Raw genomic sequence first — 25,517 nt, 5'->3', positions numbered from 1 at the left:
GTCAAATGTTTTCACCATAAGCGTATATCGATTCTCAACAATGCAGTGGGGAGCCCGTTGTGTCAACATCGGCCTTTATCGTGGGTCAAAATGAAATGATACCGTTCTGATTGAGGAGTAAATCAGGTCGGGAACCACATTCTATACATAGATGGTCATGTCACTACGTTTTTACAGGTGTGGACACAATGACAGGAACCAGTGATGTCTACATTAATTTATATGCATGTATAAACTGCTAATACGCATCGAAATTGCACACGTTGCGTAATCCGAATTCAGCCAGGAGTTTTTTTACTCAACAAAATTATAAGTCATGCGTATTTTCTTTTTCTTCATGCGTATTTTACGCAAATACGCATCTTATCTGGCCCTCTGATAATAGGTTCACCTCATGACAATGGCTAATAAAAAAACGATTATCTTTTAAACCTAAAAAAAACAAGACTATTGCCAAGCAATAAAATTCCTGTACCGGCTCCACCATTGTCAAAAATTCCACCATTGTCAGAATATTGTTTTATTTGTTGCCATACCAACCAGAATTTTTGACGTAGGAACAAAATGAAATGACGTGCATAATGTCCATATTGCTATCTATCCATGGTCCAAGTTTCATGAAAAAATATTAAGAACTTTTAAAGTGAGCGTAGGATCCAGAAAACCACCATTTTCAGCAGTATTTCTAGTCTATTTGTTGCCATAACAACCAGACTATTTTACGTAGGAACAAAATGAAATGATGTGCATAATGTCCATATTGCCATCTATCCATGTTCCAAGTTTCATTAACAAGAGGGCCAACATGGCCCTAGTTCGCTCACCTGAGAGGAGTCGGTTCATTCAATCTTTACCAAATACAAACTTAACCTAGATATTGTCCAGACAAACATCCAGGTCAAGTTTCATCATTATTTCATCTGTGAGTCATGATCAACGTACCTATGAATTTTCATGATCCTAGGCGTAAGCATTCTTGAGTTATCATCCGGAAACCATTTTTCTAAGTTGAGTCACCTTAACCTTAACAGCCATTGTGTGAATACGTTTTTTGGCACTGTGACCTTGACCTTTGACGTAGTGACCTGATAATCAATAGGGGTCATCTGCAAGTCATGATCAATATACCTATGAAGTTTCATGAACCTAGCCATAAGCGTTCTTGAGTTATCATCCAGAAACCATTTTACTATTTCAGGTCACCGTGTCCTTGACCTTTGACCTAGAGACCTGAAAATCAATAGGGGTCATCTTCGAGTCATGATCAATGTACCTATGAAGTTTCATGATCCTAGGCAAAAGCGTTCTTGAGTTATCATCTGGAAACCATTTTACTATTTTGGGTCACTGTGACCTTGACCTTTGACCTAGTGACCCGAAAATCAATAGGGGTCATCTTCGAGTCATGATCAATGTACCTATGAAGTTTCATGATCCTTGGCATAAGCGTTCTTGAGTTATCATCCGAAAACCATTTTACTATTTCGGGTCATCATGACCTTGACCTTTGACCTAGTGACCTGAAAATCAATAGGGGTCATCTACGAGTTATGATCCATGTACCTATGAAGCTTCATGATCCTAGGCGAAAGTGTTCTTGAGTTATCATCCGGAAACCATTTTACTATTTCGGGTCATCGTGACCTTGACCTTTGACCTAGTGACCTGAAAATCAATAGGGGTTATCTGCAAATCATGATCAATGTATCTATGAAGTTTCATGATCCTTGGCATAAGTGTTCTTGAGTTATCATCCGGAAACCATTTAACTATTTCGGGTCATCGTGACCTTGACCTTTGACCTAGTGACCTGAAAATCAATAGGGGTCATCTGCGAGTCATGATCAAGGTACCTATGAAGTTTAATGATCCTTGGCATAAGCTCTCTTGAGTTATCATCCAGAAACCATCTGGTGGAAGGACGGACCGACATAAGCAAAACAATATACCCCCTCTTCTTCGAAAGGGGGGGGGGGGCATAATGAGAAATTTGCCCCCCTCCCAGCAGCCATGTTATTCAACTGACCGGAACCATTTTTGAACTCAAACTCTTGTATCAAGGAAACAAATGTTCTGAGCGAATTTCATGAAAATTGGGCCAAAAATGTAACTTCTACTGTGTTCATGTTTTCACTATATACATATAGAGAAAAATGCCCCGCCCACTGGCAGCCATGTTTTTTCACCGATCCCGACCATTTTCAAACTCGTCCGAGATATCAATAAAACCAATGTTTTAACCACCTTTCATGATGATTGGGCAAAAATTGTGACTTCTAGAGTTTTTACAAGGTTTCTCTAAAGCCAAATAGGGAAAACTGCCACTATATACATATAGCATACATGCCATACGTCCCGATCTCGGCGGGACAGTCCCGCTTTTGGGCCCTTTGTCCCGCCGTCCCGATATGAGACGATTTGTCCCGACATTCGTAAAAAACGATGTAAGGTCTATAGGTTCCCAATAAAATTCGCTATTGAAGCTCTGTTTCGCTAACACCTACCCCCGCTAATCCCTTTATTGCCCCCAATTAACAATCCGATTCTACTTATCGTGTGTACCAGTGTTATTTATGACACCTTGTCAGCGATTTATCGGCTAATTATTGATTTTATCAGGCATTCACACCATGGTGGTCTTCAAGATAGTGGTCGCTTATTACTATCGATAGTTGTATTATAATGAAATAAATGTTGAAAATGTGTTTATTTTTGTATTTGTTTGAAACGGTTTACAAAACAATTGTTTTGTAAAATTAACTCTACGTAATTAATGAGTCTTTTACATTCAATGTTTAGTTCATAAATAGCGGGATAATCCGAATGTGCAATATACCAAAATCGCAACAAACAGTCCAATAAGTGATACCCATCCTGTCTAGTGTAATTGGGTGTAATTGTAATAAAAACAACAAGGTGCTATGCATGACAGTTTGACCCTACTCCAATTAAGCTAAAAACCACGAGGTGCTATGCATGACAGTTTGACCCTACTCCAATTAAGCCGCGACAATTGACAAGTAACAAACTGCGCATGGATACATGCTTAAAAAAACATCGCAACAAACAGTAAAAGTGGTGCCCATCTTGTCTTGTGTTATTGTAATAAAAACAACGTGTTGTTATTCATGACAGTTTGACGCTACCCCAATACAGCGCCGACAATTCACAATTCAGTTTAATCTGTGTATATAAGAAGAAAACAAAATATGATTATTAACATTAGAGAAAAAAAATTCGAGTAAAGCAGCCATAGACTTCTCTTGTGCTTTTGTTTTTGTTGGTGTAAAAACGGTTGAGGCGTTGTTGAGAGGTAAAATAAACACAAAGACGGTTTGCTTCCACCAAAAACCTACCTCTGAAATGTGTTCGGCCGCGCAATCCGTGTGTAACTGATGTAACTGTTCGGTAGATAGTTTACTGTAACCCGTACTTTCAGTGTACTGGATAGCCTCCCCTGCGTTAATGTTTGCCATTGAAATTAATATCATGAGTATTGTTGTCGTAATGTTCTAGATTTTGTACTCTAAAAAGATGAATATTTTCCTCGTTGTTTGCTATTGTCTTATTTTATAAAACTGTTATTGTTATGTTTTAGATTCCATGCTTCATATCAGATGTTTTATGTCTTGAATAAAAGTATCATGAGTTTTTGTTAGTACTATACTGACTACAGTAAAGTTGGGATGATATATCGTTTTAGGTGTCCCGCTTTTGGGTCAAATGTCCCGACAATTTTTTATGGAATGTCCCGCTTTGGAACTTAAAAATTATGGCATGTATGACATATAGAGAAAAATGCCCCGCCAACTGGCGGCCATGTTTTTTCACCAATCTGGACCATTTTCAAACTCGTCAGAGACATCAATTGAACAAATGTTTTGACCAACTTTCATGATGATTGGGCAAAAATTGTGACTTCTAGAATGTTTACAAGGTTTCTCTATAGTCAAATAAGAAAAACTGCCCCGCCCACTGGCGGCCATGTTTTTTTAACCGATCGGAACTACTTTTAAACTCAACCAAGATATCATTAAAGTTCACGTGCCGCGATTTAAAAAACCCGTAAAACACCACTATTTATCGAATTTAGTGCATATCTAAACTATTTCGCACCTCACTTCATTTCAAATACGGTGTTATAAGTGAGAATGAACAGAACAAAGTCGCGATTTTTCACACATTCCGATGTTCTCGCCATTTTCATTCAAACCGGGAGTGACGTCACAAGCACTCAATAACGAACCGGCATTATAAAGCTTTGGATGAATTATCTCTCGAACGGATGTATTATCTCTCGAAACTTTAGTTAGTAAAAAATTGATGCAAAATGGAATACAATAGAGATTATGATGAGTTTTCCGTTCAACCGTGCATGTATGAGTCAGAATTTAGCGACAGTTTGTCAGGTTTTTTATGATTCTGACTCGGACAGCGAGGTTTATTTTGTCAATGCTCAAGATAACCATCAGATTTGGGAACACGGATTAGAAATACATAACTGTGTTTCATGCACGTGTCGGGGGAAAAATAAATTTTTGATTGTTATTCTACAGTACAAGCTTGTTGAATATGACTTGGTTACACAAAGCACTGGTAAATAATAAACAAATAGAGCGGATACTTGCACCGGTTCTGAATGGGAAGGAATGTTAGTATTTCTAATGACATGAATTTTAATTTAAAACATTGTTTCCAGTTATAATAAAAGAGTTATAGTGTGAACAATTATATTAATTCATAGATAAATACAACTTCCGTTAGAATCACATGATACTCAAAACAATAGCATATGGTGTAGGCCCAAGTGGTAAGAGTGGGACTTTTATATGACATTGAGCTGCACTCCTTGGTTAGCTAACCACTCGTCTGATAGTAATGCATTTTATGATTGTTTGTTGAAATAATTGGCGTTAGGCTAATCTCTTATCTAAAATCATGCTGTGTCTGAAATAATCAACTTTGATATATCCACAGATAAGTCACATGTCATCAGCCAAATAGCCATAAACTCCATGACACTCTGTATGGACTAATACACAACAATGGTAACTGGTGTCAATTTGACTGGTAGCCATGGAAATTCTTGAAACATAAGAAACTTAGAAATCAATCATTGTCTATGTATATATTGTTATCTGAGGCTATTAAAAACTGGACATTCGAGTAAAAAATGAAAGTGATCTTCGAGATCGTTACATTGTTATTATTGTTTATATAAACCGTTTGAGAAGTTGAAATATTGTTCAACTTGTATTTATGATAATACGCACAAAGTAAATTTAATTTTCGGCTAATTATAGGTGTTAACCGAACAGAACAGGCTAATTATAGGTGTTAACCTTTGATCGGCGTATACTATGTTTTAAGATTTCGCATCTAATTGTATGAAACAATGGCCGTGTTGTCAAAATTATAACAGCCTACGTCCGCCCTGTCAAACTTAGCGTTAGAGCGATTGTCTGTGGGAGCGATTGTTCGGATACCCATTACAGAGATTGCCAAGCTGTTATTGTTTATGAAATAAATAAATTGCACTAATAATTACAATCCATGCACAAACCCTCCTCAATTTCCATTTTTATCTGAATATTTCAATATTACATAATGGGTGATGTTAGTAAATAATATTACTATTTTAAGTAATGCCATTCCTATTCCATTTTAAAATGGCTTTTTATAATATGTGTAATAGACAGTAATTAATTTGAGTTCAATATCAGAACAAGAATGTTATTTTTGATACTTTGTTGGTTATTTAGCTGTAGCTTAGTTTGTTTATTTATCAAATAAAATGTATTTGTCATTTTGTATTTCGCTGTTCCACTGATAAACCTATTTGTTCTTAATAATAAGAGCAAGGTTGTAATTTATTTTTTGTAACTAAGCCGTTAATACATACAGGCGTAAAATATATAATTAATCCATTTCTTACGAGTAACATCATCCTTGGCAAAACCGAATAGTCCCTTGTTTCCCTTTCCGCACGTTTGTTGCACCCGAAAAAAACACACACAGACAGTAGAATAACGATTGTCGTGCAAAAGACACACAGCAAAAGCACACGTTTTTAATAAAACTTGTATAAAAAGAACTGTATTAACATATCACGATATTGAGTGTCAATGTTGACATAAAGCGCGAAGTGTTCACGCTTCGATCCGTAATAACAATGGACAAGTTTCCGTGTCATGTGCGTTGAGTGCATGTGACGTCACAGCCAAAATAGGTGGCGGAAATACCCGGGCGGTTTACGGAAAACAAGATCATCGTTTTTAGTATTTTAATATTTTTTTCCATTTCTCTTGATGAAACCACTCGTTTTAGAATATGCATATTTATAAAATAGCATTTTTCGTTATAAAATCGGCACTGGACCTTTAAGACAAAGTAACATGAAGATTGGGCATGAAATGTGCCTTCTACAGTGTTTACAAGGTTTTTCAATTTTTTGACCTAGTGACCTAGTTTTTGACCCAGCACAACCCAGTTTCGAACTCGGCCGAGATTTCATTAGGACAAAGCTTCTGACCAAGTTTCATGAAGATGGGACAAGAAATGTGGCCTCTAGAGTGTTAACGAGCAAATGTTAAGGGATGGATGGACGGACATACAACGGACAAAGACCGGTCACAAAAGCTCACCTGAGCAATCAGGTGAACTAAAAAATATTAAGAACTTTTAAAGTTATCGCAGGATCCAGAAAAGTGTGACAGACGGAGCGCAAACCATAAGTCCCCTCCGGCGAAACCGGTAGGGGACTATAAATACATTATATAGGACTGCCTTTTGTTTCTTTACTTATATACATGTACTCTATAGTATTTACAACAAGGGCCAACCCGCTTATGTGGTTTTTGTTCTGAAGGTGATTTTTTTACCATGTGCAGAGCCTTATAATTAGTACACACTGACCACACGGATGAGGATTGTCATAACAACATACGAACAACTTACATCTTTTTACATATTTTCTCTAAATTGGTGGTACGAAAACACAACAACTAGGTAAAAAATGCAGATCAACAAGATCTATTTATCAAAGAGAAAATATGAAAGACTGACAAGTCAGAAACAAACTAAATATATGAAAAAAAGACTTGAAATTGAAAACGTATGTAATTTTTTGTATACATATTTTTTATTGAAATAGATGTATTAAAAGTTAACCTACACAATCATACAATAACATTTTTAAACATAGAAACAGTAATCATCACAGGAAAGAATATACAAACCAAATTAAGTTCACAAGTCAATTTTATGAACTAAAAACGACAAAAGCTTTTAGGAATAGAAGGATATACCGGTACCAAAAGAGAAAGAAACAAGTCATTTTGTTCTTAGCCCTTTCTCATCATATCTTATGAACCTCTTTATTATTGCAATCTTTTAAGAAAAGTCTTCAATTTGATTTGATTTTTTAAGGCACTACAAAATGTGTTTCTGAGCAGTAAAAGTTTAGCTCCTAAATGACACACTTACAACGACAGATCAAGCATTTCACATGACACAGATCAAGCGCCTCACATGACACAGATCAAGCATTTCACAGGACACATATCAAGTGCCTCACATGACACAGATCAAGCATTTCACAGGACACAGATCAAGCATTTCACATGACACAGATCAAGCATTTCACAGGACACAGATCAAGCATTTCACATGACACAGATCAAGCGTCTCACATGACACAGATCAAGCATTTCACATGACACATATCAAGAATTTCACAGGACACAGATCAAGCGTCTAACATACCATGATGAGGTGCTGCTCCTGCTGGATGGGCTGCGTACCTGGGCCTCAGACACACTGCCCATGCGTGAGGTTGCTGCATGGAGAGGCTCGGGTTTCTCTGAGGACTTGCTCTGCATGCGCTGGCGACACAGGTCCTATCAGGGGCAAATTACTCTGGGTTTTATTTATTATTTTTGGGGGGATAATAACTCTGTGTTTTAATTTCCAGCTTTTATGGTGAAATAACTATGCGTTTAAATTATTTATTTTTTCTGGGAAAATAATAACTCTACATTTTAATAATAAACTTTTATGAGGAAATATCTGTGTTTAAATAATAAACTTTTTGGGGAAAATAACTCTATGTTTTAATTATTAACTTTTAAGGGTTTAACTCTGTGTTTGTTTTATTAAGTTTTTGGAAGAAATAACTGTGTGTTTAAAAATATAAACTTTTGAGGGAAATAACTTTGGGTTTTTATTATTAACTTTTGGAGGAAATAACTCTGTGTTTTAGTAATCAACTTTTGAGAGAACTAATGCTGTGGTTTAATTATTGACTTTTATGAAGAAATGACTCAGTGTTTTAATTATTAATTTTTCATATCATCTTCATAAGTGCACTTTTAAGATATTGAATCAAATGACTTTTTTTTTTAAAAACATTGCAGGCTACCAAATACTATCAACTGATAAGCTTACTTCGGTTTTAGGGCAATTTTAGGCAAACCACTGATCTAAGTATGCAGGTTTGAACAGTAGTGTTGTAATACTAACAAATATATATATCAAACTATAATGTCCAGAAAGTCTTGGTCTGGCCGGGGGAACGGAAATAATATTGTGCTTTGTGACCCATTTTTGTGACTGATGGTAGCTTCTTGAGAATTGACTTTTCAAAATGAAAGTAGAGGACTGGTTTACTTAAAAGAATAAAAGTAAAATCCTGCCCAGATTCTAAATAAAGTTACATAATTTATAATTGGGGGTAAGCGCTCCAAACTCAATGAGTATTTAACCAAAATTAACAGTACTATTGCAATAAAAAACAAGAGGTCCATGGTGGACCTGTATCGCTCCACTGTTTTTTTATGCGAAAAAAGCGTGCAATGCGCATGGGTTGAAATGTACTCAAGCATGTGACTTTCTCTTTCTATCCCTCGTCCCACTGGGCGCTTAAAGTGGGAAGGGTGAGCATTTTTTATATATGGAAAACGTTACTACGGTGTTAACTTAACAGACTAAAAAGTCTGGGAATTGTCGCACAGGTCCTTTGCTTATATATAACGTAGGTACATTTATCTCTCCAAAAGATATTGTCGCTCTTTCTATTTCACATATTTTTAGATGCTGAAGATCAAATCAACGCATGTTTTACAAGATTAATGAAAATTTCTTCATTCAATCATGAATCTTTTTCCAAAATTCCAAAAAGTGTTTTTAGGTTTCAAAGTTTCTGTTACTTATATATTTAATGACATATGCAAAATACCTAATGACGTAGATCACCTGAACTTTACTTCATTCTTGAGGCATTAGTGAATGTAGCAGGATTCTTAACGTGGTGAAGAAATTGTTTATTGTACAAAGAAGATATTTGCCTGAGGAAACATAAAGTTACGAGTTTTTCAGGTTCATGAGGTGCCGAAAGGCAGTAGGAATGATAACTTTGTAGAAGTTGTTTGTTAAACAAAGTAAATGTTTATGAGACAAAAAATTGAATTATAATTCATCAAGATGTTGCGATCATGGCATCACTACTTGCATATGGCGTGAGGTTTAAAGAGATATCATGACAAACAATTAGTTTGACCTAACTTTCCTTTACTTTTTCCATCTGACATTTGTTTACGGTCATGTTAGTTTTTGAAAAATACTAGGATTACAATATATATTGAAATAAAGTATCTGACCTATTCTCTGATAGGTTGCTAGTAATAGACTTAGCGGCAGTCATGTTATAAACAAGGGGATTGTTCACGGCATTGGTAGAATATTTTTTTAATAGATACATCTTTTTTAAGTTAGATTCTCCTTACTTTTTTGCTACTGAATATTAAAATCACTTAATTACAAGGTACAATTTGTTGTTAAGTTTATCTTGAACAAATATTTTTTGCAACCTGTTTATAAATTATAAAATGTCATTCAACAATTTTTTTTGATAAAAATAGGCCCTATAATAAAACAAGAATTTTGAGAATGTTAACATAAAAGAATAATACTAACCATTTGGTGAAAACAAACAAAACAATACAATTTTTTTTATAAAATGTTATATATATACATATTTAATGGACTAAATATAAACAAACACACTTGAGTGTTGTTCTTGTGTTAATGATGTATTAAACTGAGTTAAATTAATACATATAATTTGTTTACCTTTCAATATCTTGCATTTCACATCTTTAGTTCAATGCTATTTAAATTAACTGAACAGCGTGACAAACATAATAAAGCAGAATATGCATATGAATCTGATTATACACAGATCCACTATCATATAAATCAAATCATGTTTGTCTATTTCCATGTTCGAAAGATCCTCTTCTAAATTGTTTTACTTCACGAGTAGACTAAACTCCAATTTGCAAACACTGGTTTCCGTGACACAAATTCACTGTGCACATTTCTAAACAAAATATGTGTTACTTGTATCTAAAAGGTAGTCTTTTTCGTTGACAAACACATTTCATTATTCCTATCAAACTATATGATGTCAGTCATTATTTCGATTGATATTTGTCATTTCAATAATCTTAATTTTCGCTTCACAACGGCGCCATTTGCATACGAAATACCAAACACATTTTATGAAACCGATTTTAATTGGAAGATTTGGAAACGACAGCCAATTATATCGCTCATTTTAAAAATGCTTAGGCAGAATCTACCAGTGTAAAATGCGGAGAGATTTCGCGGGCCACGGATATATTAAGCATATGTTCATTTTTGTGACCCCCGGGGCAGGGTCAAATTTGACCCCAGGGGCATCATTTGAACAAACTAAGTAAAGAACTATTAGATGTCACTACATACCGAATTTGATAGCCCTAGGCCCTATGGTTATGGACAAGAAGATTTTTAAAGTTTGCACAAAATAGGCTTTATATAAGCATATGTTCAATTTTGTGACCCCCGGGGCAGGGTCAAATTTGACCCCAGGGGCATAATTTGAAGGAATTCGGTAGAGGACTATTAGATGTCTCTACATACCCGATTAGATAAACCTAGGCCCAATGGTTATGGACGTGAAGATTTTGAAAGTTTTCACAAAATAGTCCTTATATAAGCAAATTTTCAATTTAGTGACCTCCGGGGCGGGGTCAAATTTGACCCCAGGGGCATAATTTGAACAAATTTGAAAGAGTTTCACCCAAGGAACATTCCTGAGAAATTTCATCAGAATTGGACCAGTACTTTAGGAGAAGAAGATGTTTAAAAAAAAGTTAACGCATGGACGCACGCACGACGGACACAGGACCATGACATAAGCCCTGCTGGCCTCTGGCCAGTGGAGCTAAAAATCAAATCAAAAAGGAATCGGATGTTAATCTTAATTCCATACTACTATTATCCATAATCTCTACCATTAGAAGCCATTGTGCAGTAACCTTTGGAGCAGTCATGCAAGATTTCAAAGACAGAATTCTGGTCCGAGACTGCTATAGAAAGCAGGATGCTGACATGTGCCTGGGGAATGGATGATAACCGTCTACAAGACAAAACTCACAAGGGCAGACAACCAATGTCCTTAAAAATAGGAGTCTTGGTTGTGAGGCAAAAAATCCATTAATATGCAAGCAGTAAGTCTCTGTAGCCAATTAGAGGGGACAATTTGCTATTGATCACAATAGACCAATTGTCTCATTGCGATCGTGAAATATGCAGAGATACAGAGATAAACTTACGGCATTAACATTAACACCTAAATTAGTTAATACTAAAATACTAATAAAGGTTCTTTGCCATACATGATCGCTCCAAACTTTTAGCATATTCTACATTTAATTGCTTTGAAAACTCATAGGCCTTTATGCTGTGTACTTTCTGTCCTTCATATTCTATCTACAGACTCACTGTTGTACCAAAATTTGCAAAGCAATATTACTACCTTATTTATTGACAATTACAAACATAGTCATTGTTTCATGTTATCTCCTAAAACATTTTGTCCCTGCTTCATTAACAGATTGCCATGTATATAATAGTATTGTTTTGTTGTTTTTTGCCAAACAATTCAACAAGTTGAATCCAGGTCAGCCCAGTGGTTGGTTCATTCGCTCCTCTTCTAGGCAAGCCGGGTTCAATCTATAATCCCAGAACCATGTGGGTTCAGTTGGTTGTTGCCATACAAAAAGAATGGCTTTTCTCCACATACTCTGGCTTCCCCCGAAAACACAACCCTTGTCAAAAAATAACCCACTTTCATACCAAAACACACTTAAACCAACATAAAACTGTGTTTTTTCTGAGTTTTTCTTAGCGGAAGTTGGTTTTTGCTAATAAAAGTGAGTTTTATGTGCGCTAAACTGTGCTTAACTGAGTTTAAAGTTGGTTATTTTAAGAAGATGTGTGTTTAAGCGAGTTTTTTTCTGTAAGAAGTCGGTTTTTTGTGTGTCAAAAGTGAGCCTTTTTATTTATGAGTTGGTTTATGTGTGTTTAAGTATGTCTTTTTGTTTTATAAGCGAGTCTTTTACAACAGAAGTTGGTCTTTTTATAAACAGAAGTGGGTTTAAGCGAGTTTAACTTGGTCTTTTTGTAAATAAGTTGAGAGCTGCAACGAGGCTTAAAGACTTACTTTAACACACTTTTTAACAAGTTGGTCTTTTGTTTATTAATATAACTCATCAATGAAACAATAATTCTTCAACTGGGTCTTTGTTTGATGTTTTTAGCCATAAATAATACAAGTCAATTGTAAAGGGGCTTTTTTTACAGCTTGTTTGCCATTGTCCCTATTGTACATTTGTGTGCTCCCCATAATTTTTAGGGAATATTGGATGAAAATGGCTCTTTCAGAACATCACAGGTTCACAGATGGACTACAAGTTTCACTGACAAAAACTATAACAATGGTCAAGCTTAGTTTTATACATGAAAATGAAAGAGTTTGTGTTTCACTTTGAATTTTTATCTTTATGTTTGTTTTTATTATTAACAATATCTTATGATTGTTTTATGTCTTAATTTTTTATTTTAAAAAAAAATCTCATATGATTGTTTATATTTGTTTAAAACAGTATTTACTTGTTAAATCTGCATATTTAAATAATTATGGTATTGGAAACCATAATCTATTTAATTTTGAACATAAGTTATGCAAGATTTTGATATTTGCATATGATACCATAATATCCATTTTCTTAATTTGCAATAAAATAATAAAATGCCAAACATGACCTGTGTTACATAAACTGTCAACAAAATAACAAGACAATACCTAAAAACACCCTTATTTCACACCACTAACAATAAACAGATAACAATCTGTCAGGCATTCAGAGCTAAACAGGGTACTGATTAAGGGGCAGATAAGGCTACTGATGGGGTTTGCCTAGAGATAAGGCTGTGTGGAATAAGATATAAGGCTTTTGATTGGCTATTGCACTGAGGAAGTTATCTTTTTGAAAAAAAACAACTTTTGAAAAACAAGCTGGTGTCAGCAATTGAATATTGAGCTAAATTTAATTCAGCAACATTAATATAAAGAAGTGAAAGACTTATAATGGTAGTGTAAAATGTCTTGAAATTCTGTCAGCATGAAGTATTGTGTGATGAAAACAATGTGTTTTTTACTGCAATGTGGAAATCAATAATAAGTTGGTTGGAAAGGGGGTTGAACTGCCTGTTGTTGTTTTTGGAATACTGAAGAACAGTTTTAACAGGTTTGTATTGTCATTTCTTCACCCCTTTTTTATTTAGTTTATTGAATTAATTATGATCATTATCATATTTATGTATTGTCACTGGGAAATGTAAATGGATAAGTTATTGTATTGCAATTTAAAGGATAAACAACACATTTTGAAGCAAAAATAGATAAACTTACACATGAAATAGTGTAAATGTTGTGTACAGTGAATAATTATGGTTGTGTTTCATGGTTATTGTCATCTAAAATTTTATTTATATCTATTTCTGGTTATTACTGAACGGATTTCTTTCCCTCATACTTAATTAGAACTTACATATTTTAATTTTGAAGGTTAAACTCTTGCCACAAGGCAAAATTGACATCGATGGGAAGATCCTTTGGAAAGAATGTGCATCATCGCCTGCCTGATGTTTGGACTTTTAAACCTGGTTTTTACCCTGCACAAGCTGGCAAACTTGAGGGGAACAAGAGTGGGAAAACCTCGCCCTGTCCTTGACCAAGAAAGCTCGATTTGTTGAGAGGTAAACTATACAGGTTATTGCATTTACAATGCCACCAGACCACACAGCCAAATGAGACCACGCATCTTGGTACATTTTCAAACTGCATTTTCTACCAAACGCAATTTCTTTTAATAAATGATGAAAAGTGCTAAGTCACATGTGATCACGGGATTAAAATTTCAAAAATAAACAAACAAAAACAACAAGCAAATAACTTAAATTTATTATTATTAAAGCAACAAGATTACCATAACAGCAATATTTCATAGTTAAGTTGAACGAAAACATAACCAATCAACATGTTTGAAGAATGCCTTGCCCTTTTGAAAGTGATATGGTATTAATCCTTTGCAGATCAACTGGCATAAGAGATGCTCAAGAGGAGAAGGACACAAGCAGCATCAATGGTACAACTACATGTCGCTCCAGCGCCCGCTTTCCAGGTCTCTACCAGCTGCTTTCCAGGTCCCTCCACCCGCCAAGATCAGGTCTAGGTCCCTGCACTGGCTGCTTTCCAGGTCCCCTAGCGGTCAAGGTCTCTCCAGTCGCTGCTGTGCAGGTCCCAACACCGTATGCCGTCAAGGTCCCTCCATAAGCTGAAATCCAGGTTCCTCATTCCACTGCGGTCCAGGTACCTCCAACAGCTGAGATCCAGGTCTCTGCAGCAGCTGCGGTCTAAATACTCCACCCGCAATGGTCCATTGCGGTCAACCTTTTGCTTCAAAATCTTCCATAAATGTCTATTATTGTATAATGTATTGTAAAAATAATCTGTTTTTATTAATTTGCGGTGTACTATTTTTGTCATATAAACATAATTTTCGTACACATTGTGTTTTTTTCCCTTTTAACCACATGGGGCTTATAATGAACTGTTGTAATTGCTTCACAAAAACCATTTTTTCTAGAACATATCAGTCCAAAATTATTTTTTTTCACACTGCAAAATCCCACAAAAGGCTCACAAAAAAACTACTTTCTTAAAAAAACTCACTAAAACACTATTAAAACCCACAAAAATCAACTTACCCAAACCCACAAATTGCTTTTGTTTTTTTCACAGATAAAATACTGTTAATAACTAGGTTTAAAGCGAGTTAAAAGCATGTTTTCACTGTGAAAAAACTAACAAAGGCGTGCTTTCAGCTCACTTTTCGCTCACTTAAAAACCGTGTTTAGCCTGCTTATAGCTCACATAAAAAACACACTTTTTACCCACTTAAAACCAACTCCACAGACAGAAGTTGGTCTAAGCATGTTTAAAAAACCTCAAAAAACCAACTTGTAGAAAATCATACTCAATTTAAACCCACTTAAGACGGTTAAAAAACCCACTATGTTGGTTTAAAGCGAGTTAAACCAAGATTTAACTCAGAAAAAAACAAGTCGGTAAGCTAAAAAACCCAGTCGGTAAGCTAAAAGCGTGTCTGAAAAACCCGCTTTTAGCACAGTGCAAATACCGCAGAGTTAAACACAGATGCCTGAAAAAAACTCACTTTAAACCCACTTAAGACGGTTAAAAAAACCACTATGTTGGCTTTAAGCGAGTTAAACCAAGATTCAACTCAGATAAAACCAAGTCGGTAAGCAAAAAGTGTGTTTAAAAGACTCGCTTTTAGCTCGGTGCCAATACCGCAGGGTTAAACCCAGTTTAAAACTGGGTTATAACCGGATTTTGCTCACTTTTTTGACAAGGGAATACCACACAAAAATTGATAATCTTTTAGTAACAACTAAAAATAGCTGGTAATTGCAGCTTTAATTCAAAATCTGTCCCTTACTTTGTGTGTCTAGTTAGCCAATTAGGTAGGAGTGCTAGGACACACTTGGGTCTTCCCATAATGCAGCCTCAGGCATTGAAGAAGCTCACAAGCATTGAAATACACACGCACAGATTCCTCAAGTCTGATTCATGATTCATGCAAAGATCTAATGACATTTTGACCCATTGCCCAGGACCAGAATAAACCAGGAGCCAAGCATATGACATCCAAGGAGCCAAATATTGCAGACAATTATTCTCTGATGGTTAGCTAAGCGGTTCTCATTTCTTTTAATATGCATGCAGAAACCTTGAAACTACGTCTTGTCTACTTGCATGAGGAACAAGGATCAATTGTGATGTGTGTCATACTTGGTCCAGCTCTAGAAGAAATTATAAATGGTTTAAAAGTATGGCTTCTTTTGTTTTATAAATGGTTAAAAGTCTGGCCTCTTTGTTTTATACATAGTTTAACAGTCTGGCCTCTTTTGTTTTATAAATGGTTTAAAAGTCTGGCCTCTTAGTTCTATAAATGGTTTAAATGTCTGACCTCTTTGTTTTAAAAATAGTTTAAAAGTCTGGCCTATTTTGTTTTATAAATGGTTTAAAAGTCTGGCCTCTTTGGGTTTTTTTTTTAATGATTTTAAAAGTCTGGCCTATTTTGTTTTATAAATGGTTTAAAAGTCTGGCCTCTTTGTTTTTTTTAAATGGTTTTAAAAGTCTGGCCTCTTTTGTTTTATAAAACCCAGTTTATTTTAGCAGAAATGTGGACCCTTCAATGGAGAGTATCTTGAGCATACTAGTATGTTGATGAATCAAGAGTTCTCTCAAATTCCTGAATAAGAGTTACTGTCCATTCTATAAAGCCAGTGCATTTTACTGGAGTCAAGGTTGCCATGGAAACAGTTTCATAGCACAGTAGTCTGCTCTGATTTTCCCAATCCAATTGATCTAAGATGTTCAATCAATACACCAAAACACAGTAGGTTAACTCGGCTTATCAGTAAAGATCAAAGATAAGGCTCTACAGTGCATTAGTACATGTACAGTTATTTTATTACATAAAAACTATAGGTTTATTAAATTGCATGCAAACTACTGTCTTATGTACACCACATTTTATGAAGGAAGTTCCAGGTTTATACAAGGGAGTTAACTATTAGAAAGTATGTACAGGTTATCTTTCTTTAACATTATTGCTTATCAGAACTAGACTGTTCACATGTTTTCACTATATACATATAGAGAAAACTTCCCCACCCCCTGGCAGCCATGTTTTTGCCACCAATCATGACCATTTTCGAACTCGTCCGAGATATCTATAAAATTGATGTTTAGAAGAAAAAAATGATGATTAGGCAAAAAATGTGACTTCTAGAGTGTTCACAAGTTTTTTATATTATATAAATATAAGGAAAATGCCCCCCCCCTGGCGGCCATGCTTTTTTACCGATCCAAACCATTTTCAAACTCAACCGTCATATCCAGAAAACACCACATGTTCTGATCAAATTTCATGAAGATTGGACCAAAAATGTGACTTTTAGAGTGTTCACATGTTTTCGCTATATACTTATAGAGAAAACTGCCCCGCCCCCTGGCGGCCATGTTTTTTCACCAATCTGGACCATTTTTGAACTCGTCCGAGATATCAATGAAACCAATGTTTTGTCCAAATTTCATGATGATTGGGCAAAAATTGTGATTTATAGAGTGTTCTCAAGGTTTCTCTATAGCCATATAAGAAATACAGCCCCGCCTCCTGGCGGCCATGTTTTTCAAGCGGCCGGAACTATTTTTAAACTCAACCAACATATCATCAAGACAAACATTTTGACAAAGTTACATGAAGATTGGGCATCAAATATGACTTCTACAGTGTTCACAAGGTTTGTCTTTTTTTTTTGACCTAGTGACCTAGTTTTTGGACCCAGCATGACCCAGTTTCGAACTCAGTCAAGGTATCAATGGGACAAATTTCATGAAGATTAGACAATAAATGGCCTCTGAAGTGTTCACAAGGAAAATGTTGATGACGGACGACGGACAACACACGATGGATAAAAGGCAATCACAAAAGCTCACCATGAGGGCATTGTGCTCTGGTGAGCTAAAAAGGTTTAAAAGTATGGCCTCTTAGGTCTATAAATGGTTTACAAATCTGGCCTCTCTGCTTTAAGTTTTAGTTCATGATAATTGAAAAAAACTGAACAAGAGCTGTGTTTGTAAAACATTATGCCCCCTACTGTGCCGCTTTAAAGCAATATATATTTGACCTTTGATCTTAAAGGACACTAAAAATGTGCAGCTCCATGAAATACCCATGCATGCCAAATATCAAGTTGCTATCATCAATATTACAAAAGTTATGACCAAGGTTAAAGATTTGGGACAGACACACACATACAATGACAGACAGACAGATACAATGACAGAGACAGGCCAAAACAATGTACCCCCGATCATTCGATCCAGGGGCATAAAAACTAATTTCAAACACCATACCTACTGCCATATTTCAAAGTCTGAGATTTAATTGTGTAAATTTACAGTGCACATTTACCAACATAGCTTTTAGAATGATTGTAAGAGCAGTGTAAAATGGTGCAAAATGGGGTATTATGCTAGTTGCCATAAGTGTAGATCCAGACTCACAGGACTGCGCTTTTGCGCAATCTGGTCAGGAGCTACCCTGTTCACTTATGAGACCACGAATCTTTGCATGACTTTAGCAGAAAGGGTATCTCCTAACCGCACTGTGCAAATCTAAAGGCAAGTCCTTCTTCTCTTAAAATTTGGGATTATTAATTGAATGACCATTTTATATGTTTGATTCTCAAATATTATTGGTAATTAGATTTTACAGTACTGCCCCTTTAATATTTTTATTTTTTATTTTATAGTACTGCACCTTTAATTATATTTGATTTGTTAAAGTCATTGTGTCATCCCTTCTAAATTACGTCATCCGACACACTTTTACTGTTTTGGGCTACATGCATAGGTCATCGGGTTTATATTGTTAAACTGTATTAATATTTTCTCTCTGATGGGTGTTTCTTGTTTGATTTATTTTTTTAGCAGTCACATAAACAACCAAGCTATGTAATATGGATCTTTTACATCCATTATTGCTGATTCTTCCTGTATTTGCAAGATGATGATCTGAAGTATTAACTATATGATACTATATTCTTAAACCTTTTTTCTAAAAAGAAGGGATATAGTTGACACTTGTTCATAATTTCATTTCATCGTTCCTCAAAAAGTTGTAACTCTGTTGCTCTGGTCTCCTTCCTACAAATGTGTAATTAAATGATAATTAAATTGAATGCGTTTTAATTCCCGTTTATTATTGTTTAATTTGAGTTGCAATGCTATGAGGTCCAATTTTATTTACACTTATATGTATCATGAATATTGCTCGGCCAAGTGTGAGGTTGAGCGCTCTAAAACTGGTTTAAACCCCCAGTGCTTTGCATTGACGGTTCCAAGGCAGTGACCCCAGCTTTATTCTTCTATGTGTGTATGTTGTTTTGTATTGTGCTGTTAAGTACTGTTTTGGCATTGGTCACTTGCCTTAAATAAAGGACCAACTAATTGTTTATAACGAGAATGCAATTCTGCTCCAGCAGCTGGAGTTTCACTTCTTTTTATTGAACTACGATTGCCACATGCAGAATAGTACAAATGTTTGCACAATATGCTCATATTCACAAAACAACATAATTACATACAGGGACCATTACCAGTCCCTGGTGAAGTGAAATGAATATTAACAGTTCAGGTGTATTACAATATATTGTGTAAGGTATGTTAATCATGTGCAGTTTCTATAAGAACTGATGAATGTTCAACTGTTGATTCTTTTTATTTCTTGAGCATGAACTATTTAGGATTAATAAAATCAGGCAACTTGCTGTATCTTAATTGTATTTCATTTTTTATTTACTGTATTTCAATTTCATCCATCTATTAAGGTCTTTGAGTTAAAAACATTCATGTTCACTCATTTTAATATAAGAAAGCCGAAAACAGCAACTTTAATTTCCCAATTTTAGTTAAATTGATACGATTTTTTCCGATCCAAAGAGTTCCGGTCCATTTTCCAAAATATTGCAGAAAAAACAACAACATTCCTACCTGGTAATCCTTTGAAGCGGCCTCTGCATTCCCCTCAGGTCCAGCGGTGATCTGCTGCAGTTTGTCCTTGGAGCGCGAGTTACGCCTGATCAGGTACACAACGAACACCGCCAGCAAGATACCAGCAATGCAGCCACAAAGGACGAATGTAAGGATGAAGTAGCGGTCATCATGGGCCTTGTAGGCAACCTCAGTCTGCAAGGAAACATATCCATGTGCGTAAAGTGTCATCCAAGATTAGCCTGTGCAGTTTGCACAGGCTAATCAGGGACAACACTTTCAGCTTAGATGGAATTATTTGATTAGGCAGAAAGTGTTAACCCTGATAAGCCTGTGCAAACTGCGCAGGCTAATATGGGATGACACTTTAACACATGGATTTAGCCCAGTCAGAATGAAGTAGGGGTCATCATGTGCCTTGTGTGCTTCCTCTGTTTAGAAGAAACATTGGCAAGTCATTTACCCTTCCACACTTGGATAGGATGCGTTTGCAGTACCATAGAAAATCAAAATAAAGACCATTCTTACTAGAGTCAAATGATGAAGGCTTAAATTTCAACCCTTTGAGACTGATAAGTAGAAAACAGAATAAAAAACCTGAACAGACAGAAAATTACTAGCAGGCTTTTCTGGTTTAATGCTGCTTGCATATAGACATGTTCACTTTGCTTTTGAGCAGAGAAAGGCTTAATGCATCTGTATTTTTTTAAGTAAACTGCCCTTTGCAGATCAAGCATTTTCATCGTAAGTTCTTTTTAGCCTCAGCCTCAGTTTGAAAGCATGTGCATTAACCCTTTAGATGCTGGGAAATTTGTCGTCTGCTAAAATGTTGTCTGCTGAATTTCTAAAATTAGCATTGTCCTCGATTTTTTTCAAAGAATACTATCAGAATAGCAAACAGTTTGGATCCTGATGAGACGCCACGTTCTGTGGCTTCTCATCTGGATCCATACTGTTTGCAAAGGCCTTCAAAATTTGGTTCCAGCACTGAAAGAGTTAAATCGAGTTTGTTTTATTGTTGTGCTGCTTTCAAAAATATTTATCTCATAAAAGCTGAGACAGAGGTCAGTTAAGCTACTGACACTTTTTACTTTGTTCAGTGTCCATTATTATAAAGTAATTATGTATGTGAAGCTTCAATGCAATGGACTGGAACAATATTTCTAATGGTGACAGCGTGTATTCCTTTTGTACCATTTAAATGTTAATGACACACAATATATTTTTTAATGAACTAATTATATTCCTTACATGAATATTTAATACCAAAAAATGTTTATAATTAATAACATAATTTGGTGATATTTCAGGAATACAGGAGTCAAATAAATGAGTCACGTTTTGAGAAAACTAGGCAAAATGCATGTGCGTAAAGTGTCGTCCCAGATTAGCCTGTGCAGTCTGCACAGGCTAATCAGGGTCGACACTTTCCGCTCAAACTAGATTTTTGGTAAAAAGGGACTTCCTTTAAAATACCATTAAAGCGGAAAGTGTCGTCCCTGATTAGCCTGTGCAGACTGCACAGGCTAATCTGGGAAGACACTTTACGCACATGCATTTTGCCCAATTTTCACAGAACAAGACACACGTACATGGTGACAGACCTGGCATAAGTTCAGTACTTAAAAAAATCCGTTATGTTTAGGACCTTTTTTAGGTTTGAAACTATACATGATACTGTATTCTGAGTTGCTATTAAACTCACTAATGCATGCAATAGTATTCTACAGATGATGTTGCTTATCAATCCTGTTTGATTTATGAAATTCATTTTACAAAGGCTTTTATACAATACACATAAAATATTTATATGCTAAAAATATTATTTAAAATAAAAACAACAAAAGCACCACAATCCTATCGTTCAATAATTATATGCAAGTGTAATAGACAAAATTAATAATCACAAATATTTTGACATTTTTTTAAATATTAAACTGGTATTCACAAACATTTGCATATTTTTGTAAATATTAAATCAATAAAAAGTACATCTTAATTTTAAAATTGTTTGAATAAATACATTCAATATCAATCAACATAATTAAAAGATATAAAATAACTTAATAGTAAATTAAATTTGAATTATACTTTGTAAACACAATTCAAAGATTAAAAATGAAAATAATATTATAAATTCATTAGTTATAAATTATAGATTGCTTTAGATAATACAAGTTAAAATTGGAAATTAAGATACTTGCAATGCCTAATATCAAGCAAGTAGCTGAAAAGTACTAACTGAATAAAATATCAATCAAAAAAATATTTAAAAAAACATACCTAAAAGCCAGTGCACAAGTCATCATCTCTGACAAGAACCACACTACACCCTATCAGCAGTGTTACAAGTTCAGATGTGACAACACATTTGGGATTTCCCTTCCCCACCAGCTACCAGAATCAAGCCAGATAAATCTTTCCCGACCTAACCTGGCTCCAAAGATGCCATGAAGTCTTTTAAGCCGTTAAAATGTCTCTTGCCATTGGCTCGCCTGTGCATCTCAATTTGGAGTTCACAGCAGTATGTATTTCGCATCATTTCAATCCTCCATTTATTGATTGTCAACGTGTCCTAATGACAGACTGGTCACCATGGCAACTAAATTCAGCTTTCTTTGCAGCCATTTTATCATATTTAGGGAGATAATGCAAATCTGTACAAAGAATCTTGGATGAGCCTCATTCTGGGAAAACAGGGCTTAATGCATGTCGTAACCTGTCATCCCAGATTAGCCTGCGCAGTAAGCATAGTTTGCAATTTGCAAAGGCTAATCAGGGACAATACTTTCCACCTTCCTTGTTTTTTGCTTAACCCTTTCCCACTCAGAAGCAAAGTGAAAATGGCTATGTGCAAACAACATAAAACCAGAACAGCCTGCGAGTAACTCGCAGTCGGTTCAGGTTTCACGCTGTTTGCTGCTCAACAGTATCTAAGGGTTGAAAATGAAGACTTTAAAACCTGACTTTGTTAAGAAAGGTCTTTAATTAAATATTAATTAAATACGTATCTAAGTGGTAAAGGGTTAAAGAAAACTTCCTTTATTTAAAAATATTTAAAAATACAATAAAGGGGAAAGTGATGTCTCTGATTAGCCTGTGTGGACTGAAGTGCCATAACACAATTGCTGATGAGGGGCCAAGCCAGATTGTGAGTCCGAGATGATTACCTATCTATTCTTTCATTTCAATATCCTCACTTCATTGTCAGGGAATATCAATGACCTGTGAAAGCAATTCTGATCAAGTATTGATATATATTGCTGCGACTTATAGTAATCATGCCTGCAAAATTCACGTCCAGAGCCAAATGCGAGTGCTAATTGTGGATTGTCACCAACAGATTGAAGCATTCTATGACTTGTCAATATTATAAACAGATCATGATTGGTGCGAGTCAAAACCCAATGCAGTTGGCTTTTATTAACCCTTTGCATGCTGGGAAATTTGTCGTCAGCTAAAATGTCATCTGCTGATTTTCTAAAAATAATATTTTCTTTGATTTTTTTTCCAAGAATACTATCAGAATAGCAAACAGTTTGGATCCAGATGAGACGCCACGTTTTGTGGCGTCTTATCTGGATCCAAACTGTTTGCAAAGGCCTTCAAAATGCGGTTCCAGCACTGAAAGAGTTAACTGCTATAACATCATGTTCAGACCATTCATTTAGACAGGAGACCTTTTACCCTGTTAGATTTCTGGTTATTTCTGACATGTTAGCCATTAGCATCAATATAAGTGAAAAGAAGCTATTGCTTCACTTAATTATTCCATATAAAACAAACATGACAGTAACATCTGCAGCTACTTATTTATGGTGGTATAGACCTTCACTAAATCTACAATAAATCAAACTAATATTCACATTTTCTCAAGAAATATTAGGATTTCCTATATAACTAATCTTTTTTATAGAAAGTTATTTTCCCTCTAAATGATATATGTCTCAACTCTATTGTAATTTTCCACTCTGAAACAAACTGCACTTTCCAATTAGCAAACTATATAAACCTACAGAATATTTAGCTATATTTTTTTCAAAAGCAAATTGCTGATGTGTTAAGACAAAGTCTGAACAAGACTTATTGCACATCACACACCAGTATCGAAACCTTGCTTATAAACACCCTTAAGCACATATTATGCACTTTAGGCGCCCATGGATTATCATTTAGCGGTGACAACTTACCGCAGGATAAGCCCTGAACAGTCTGGCTGTGTAAGCTGCTTATGTCAAGAACGGATCACAGTCAGTTACAGAAAAATCCACCATGGATGCACAGACAAAAGCTGATGCATTAACCCGTTTTTTGCTCAGAACAAATATCTCTGGGTGGGGTTTTAGGGAAAAACTGTTTATATCAGACACTAATCACTTAATGGGTATACGGAAATGAGCCTTTATCTGCGATAATGGGGCTTAATGCATTGACTTATGGAGTCGCCCTAGATTAGCCTGTGCAGTTGACATGGACGACACTTTACACCTATACTGAATTATCGCAAAGAAGAGACATAATTCTTTGAATGCAATTTTCCTTAAAGGCGTAAAATGTAGTCCCTGATGAGCCTTTTTGGGACGAAACATGCTAATCTGGTACAGCACTAATTGCAAATGAATTGTGCCCTGTGTTCCTACGAAACATGCTAATCTGGTACAGCACTAATTGCACATGAATTGTGCACTGTGTTCCTACGAAACATGCTAACCTGGTACGGCACTTATTGCACATGAATTGTGCCCTGTGTTCCTACGAAACATGCTAACCTGGTACGGCACTAATTGCACATGAATTGTGCCCTGTGTTCCTACGAAACATGCTAACCTGGTATGGCACTAATTGCACATGAATTGTGCCCTGTGTTCCTACGAAACATGCTAATCTGGTACGGCACTAATTGCACATGAATTGTGCCCTGTGTTCCTACGAAACATGCTAATCTGGTACGGCACTTATTGCACATGAATTGTGCCCTGTGTTCCTACGAAACATGCTAATCTGGTACGGCACTAATTGCACATGAATTGTGCCCTGTGTTCCTATGAAACATGCTAATCTGGTACGGCACTTATTGCACATGAATTGTGCCCTGTGTTCCTACGAAACATGCTAATCTGGTACGGCACTAATTGCACATGAATTGTGCCCTGTGTTCCTACGAAACATGCTAATCTGGTACGGCACTTATTGCACATGAATTGTGCCCTGTGTTCCTATGAAACATGCTAATCTGGTACGGCACTAATTGCACATGAATTGTGCCCTGTGTTCCTACGAAACATGCTAATCTGGTACGGCACTTATTGCACACGAATTGTGCCCTGTGTTCCTATGAAACATGCTAATCTGGTATGGCACTAATTGCACATGAATTGTGCCCTGTGTTCCTATGAAACATGCTAATCTGGTACGGCACTTATTGCACATGAATTGTGCCCTGTGTTCCTATGAAACATGCTAATCTGGTATGGCACTTATTGCA

The 25,517-nt window shown here is 35.7% G+C and overlaps 1 protein-coding gene and 1 long non-coding RNA gene across 2 annotated transcripts in view; one reads left to right on the top strand and one right to left on the bottom strand.

Moving 5' to 3' along the window:
* LOC127856071 (receptor-type tyrosine-protein phosphatase N2-like) overlaps positions 1-25,517 on the bottom strand; it is a 95,498-nt gene that overhangs the window by 60,614 nt on the left and 9,367 nt on the right. Inside the window, exons 2-3 of the mRNA XM_052392058.1 lie at positions 20,033-20,227; positions 7,765-7,898 (exon numbers count right to left, since the gene is read on the bottom strand). Of these exons, the coding sequence (XP_052248018.1) occupies positions 7,765-7,880 (116 nt within the window). The 5' untranslated portion in view covers positions 7,881-7,898; positions 20,033-20,227. The remainder of the gene's footprint in view (positions 1-7,764; positions 7,899-20,032; positions 20,228-25,517) is intronic.
* On the top strand, positions 14,017-15,085 carry LOC127856072 (uncharacterized). Its single transcript, XR_008037839.1, has 2 exons — positions 14,017-14,145; positions 14,482-15,085. It is a non-coding gene; the product is annotated as an uncharacterized LOC127856072 (long non-coding RNA).

Source organism: Dreissena polymorpha, chromosome 13, assembly GCF_020536995.1.
Source record: "Dreissena polymorpha isolate Duluth1 chromosome 13, UMN_Dpol_1.0, whole genome shotgun sequence".
In the NCBI taxonomy this organism is placed as follows: Eukaryota; Metazoa; Mollusca; class Bivalvia; order Myida; family Dreissenidae; genus Dreissena; species Dreissena polymorpha.
Note: the sequence above shows the minus strand (reverse complement) of the source record. Positions and strands in the feature narration are given on the sequence as shown.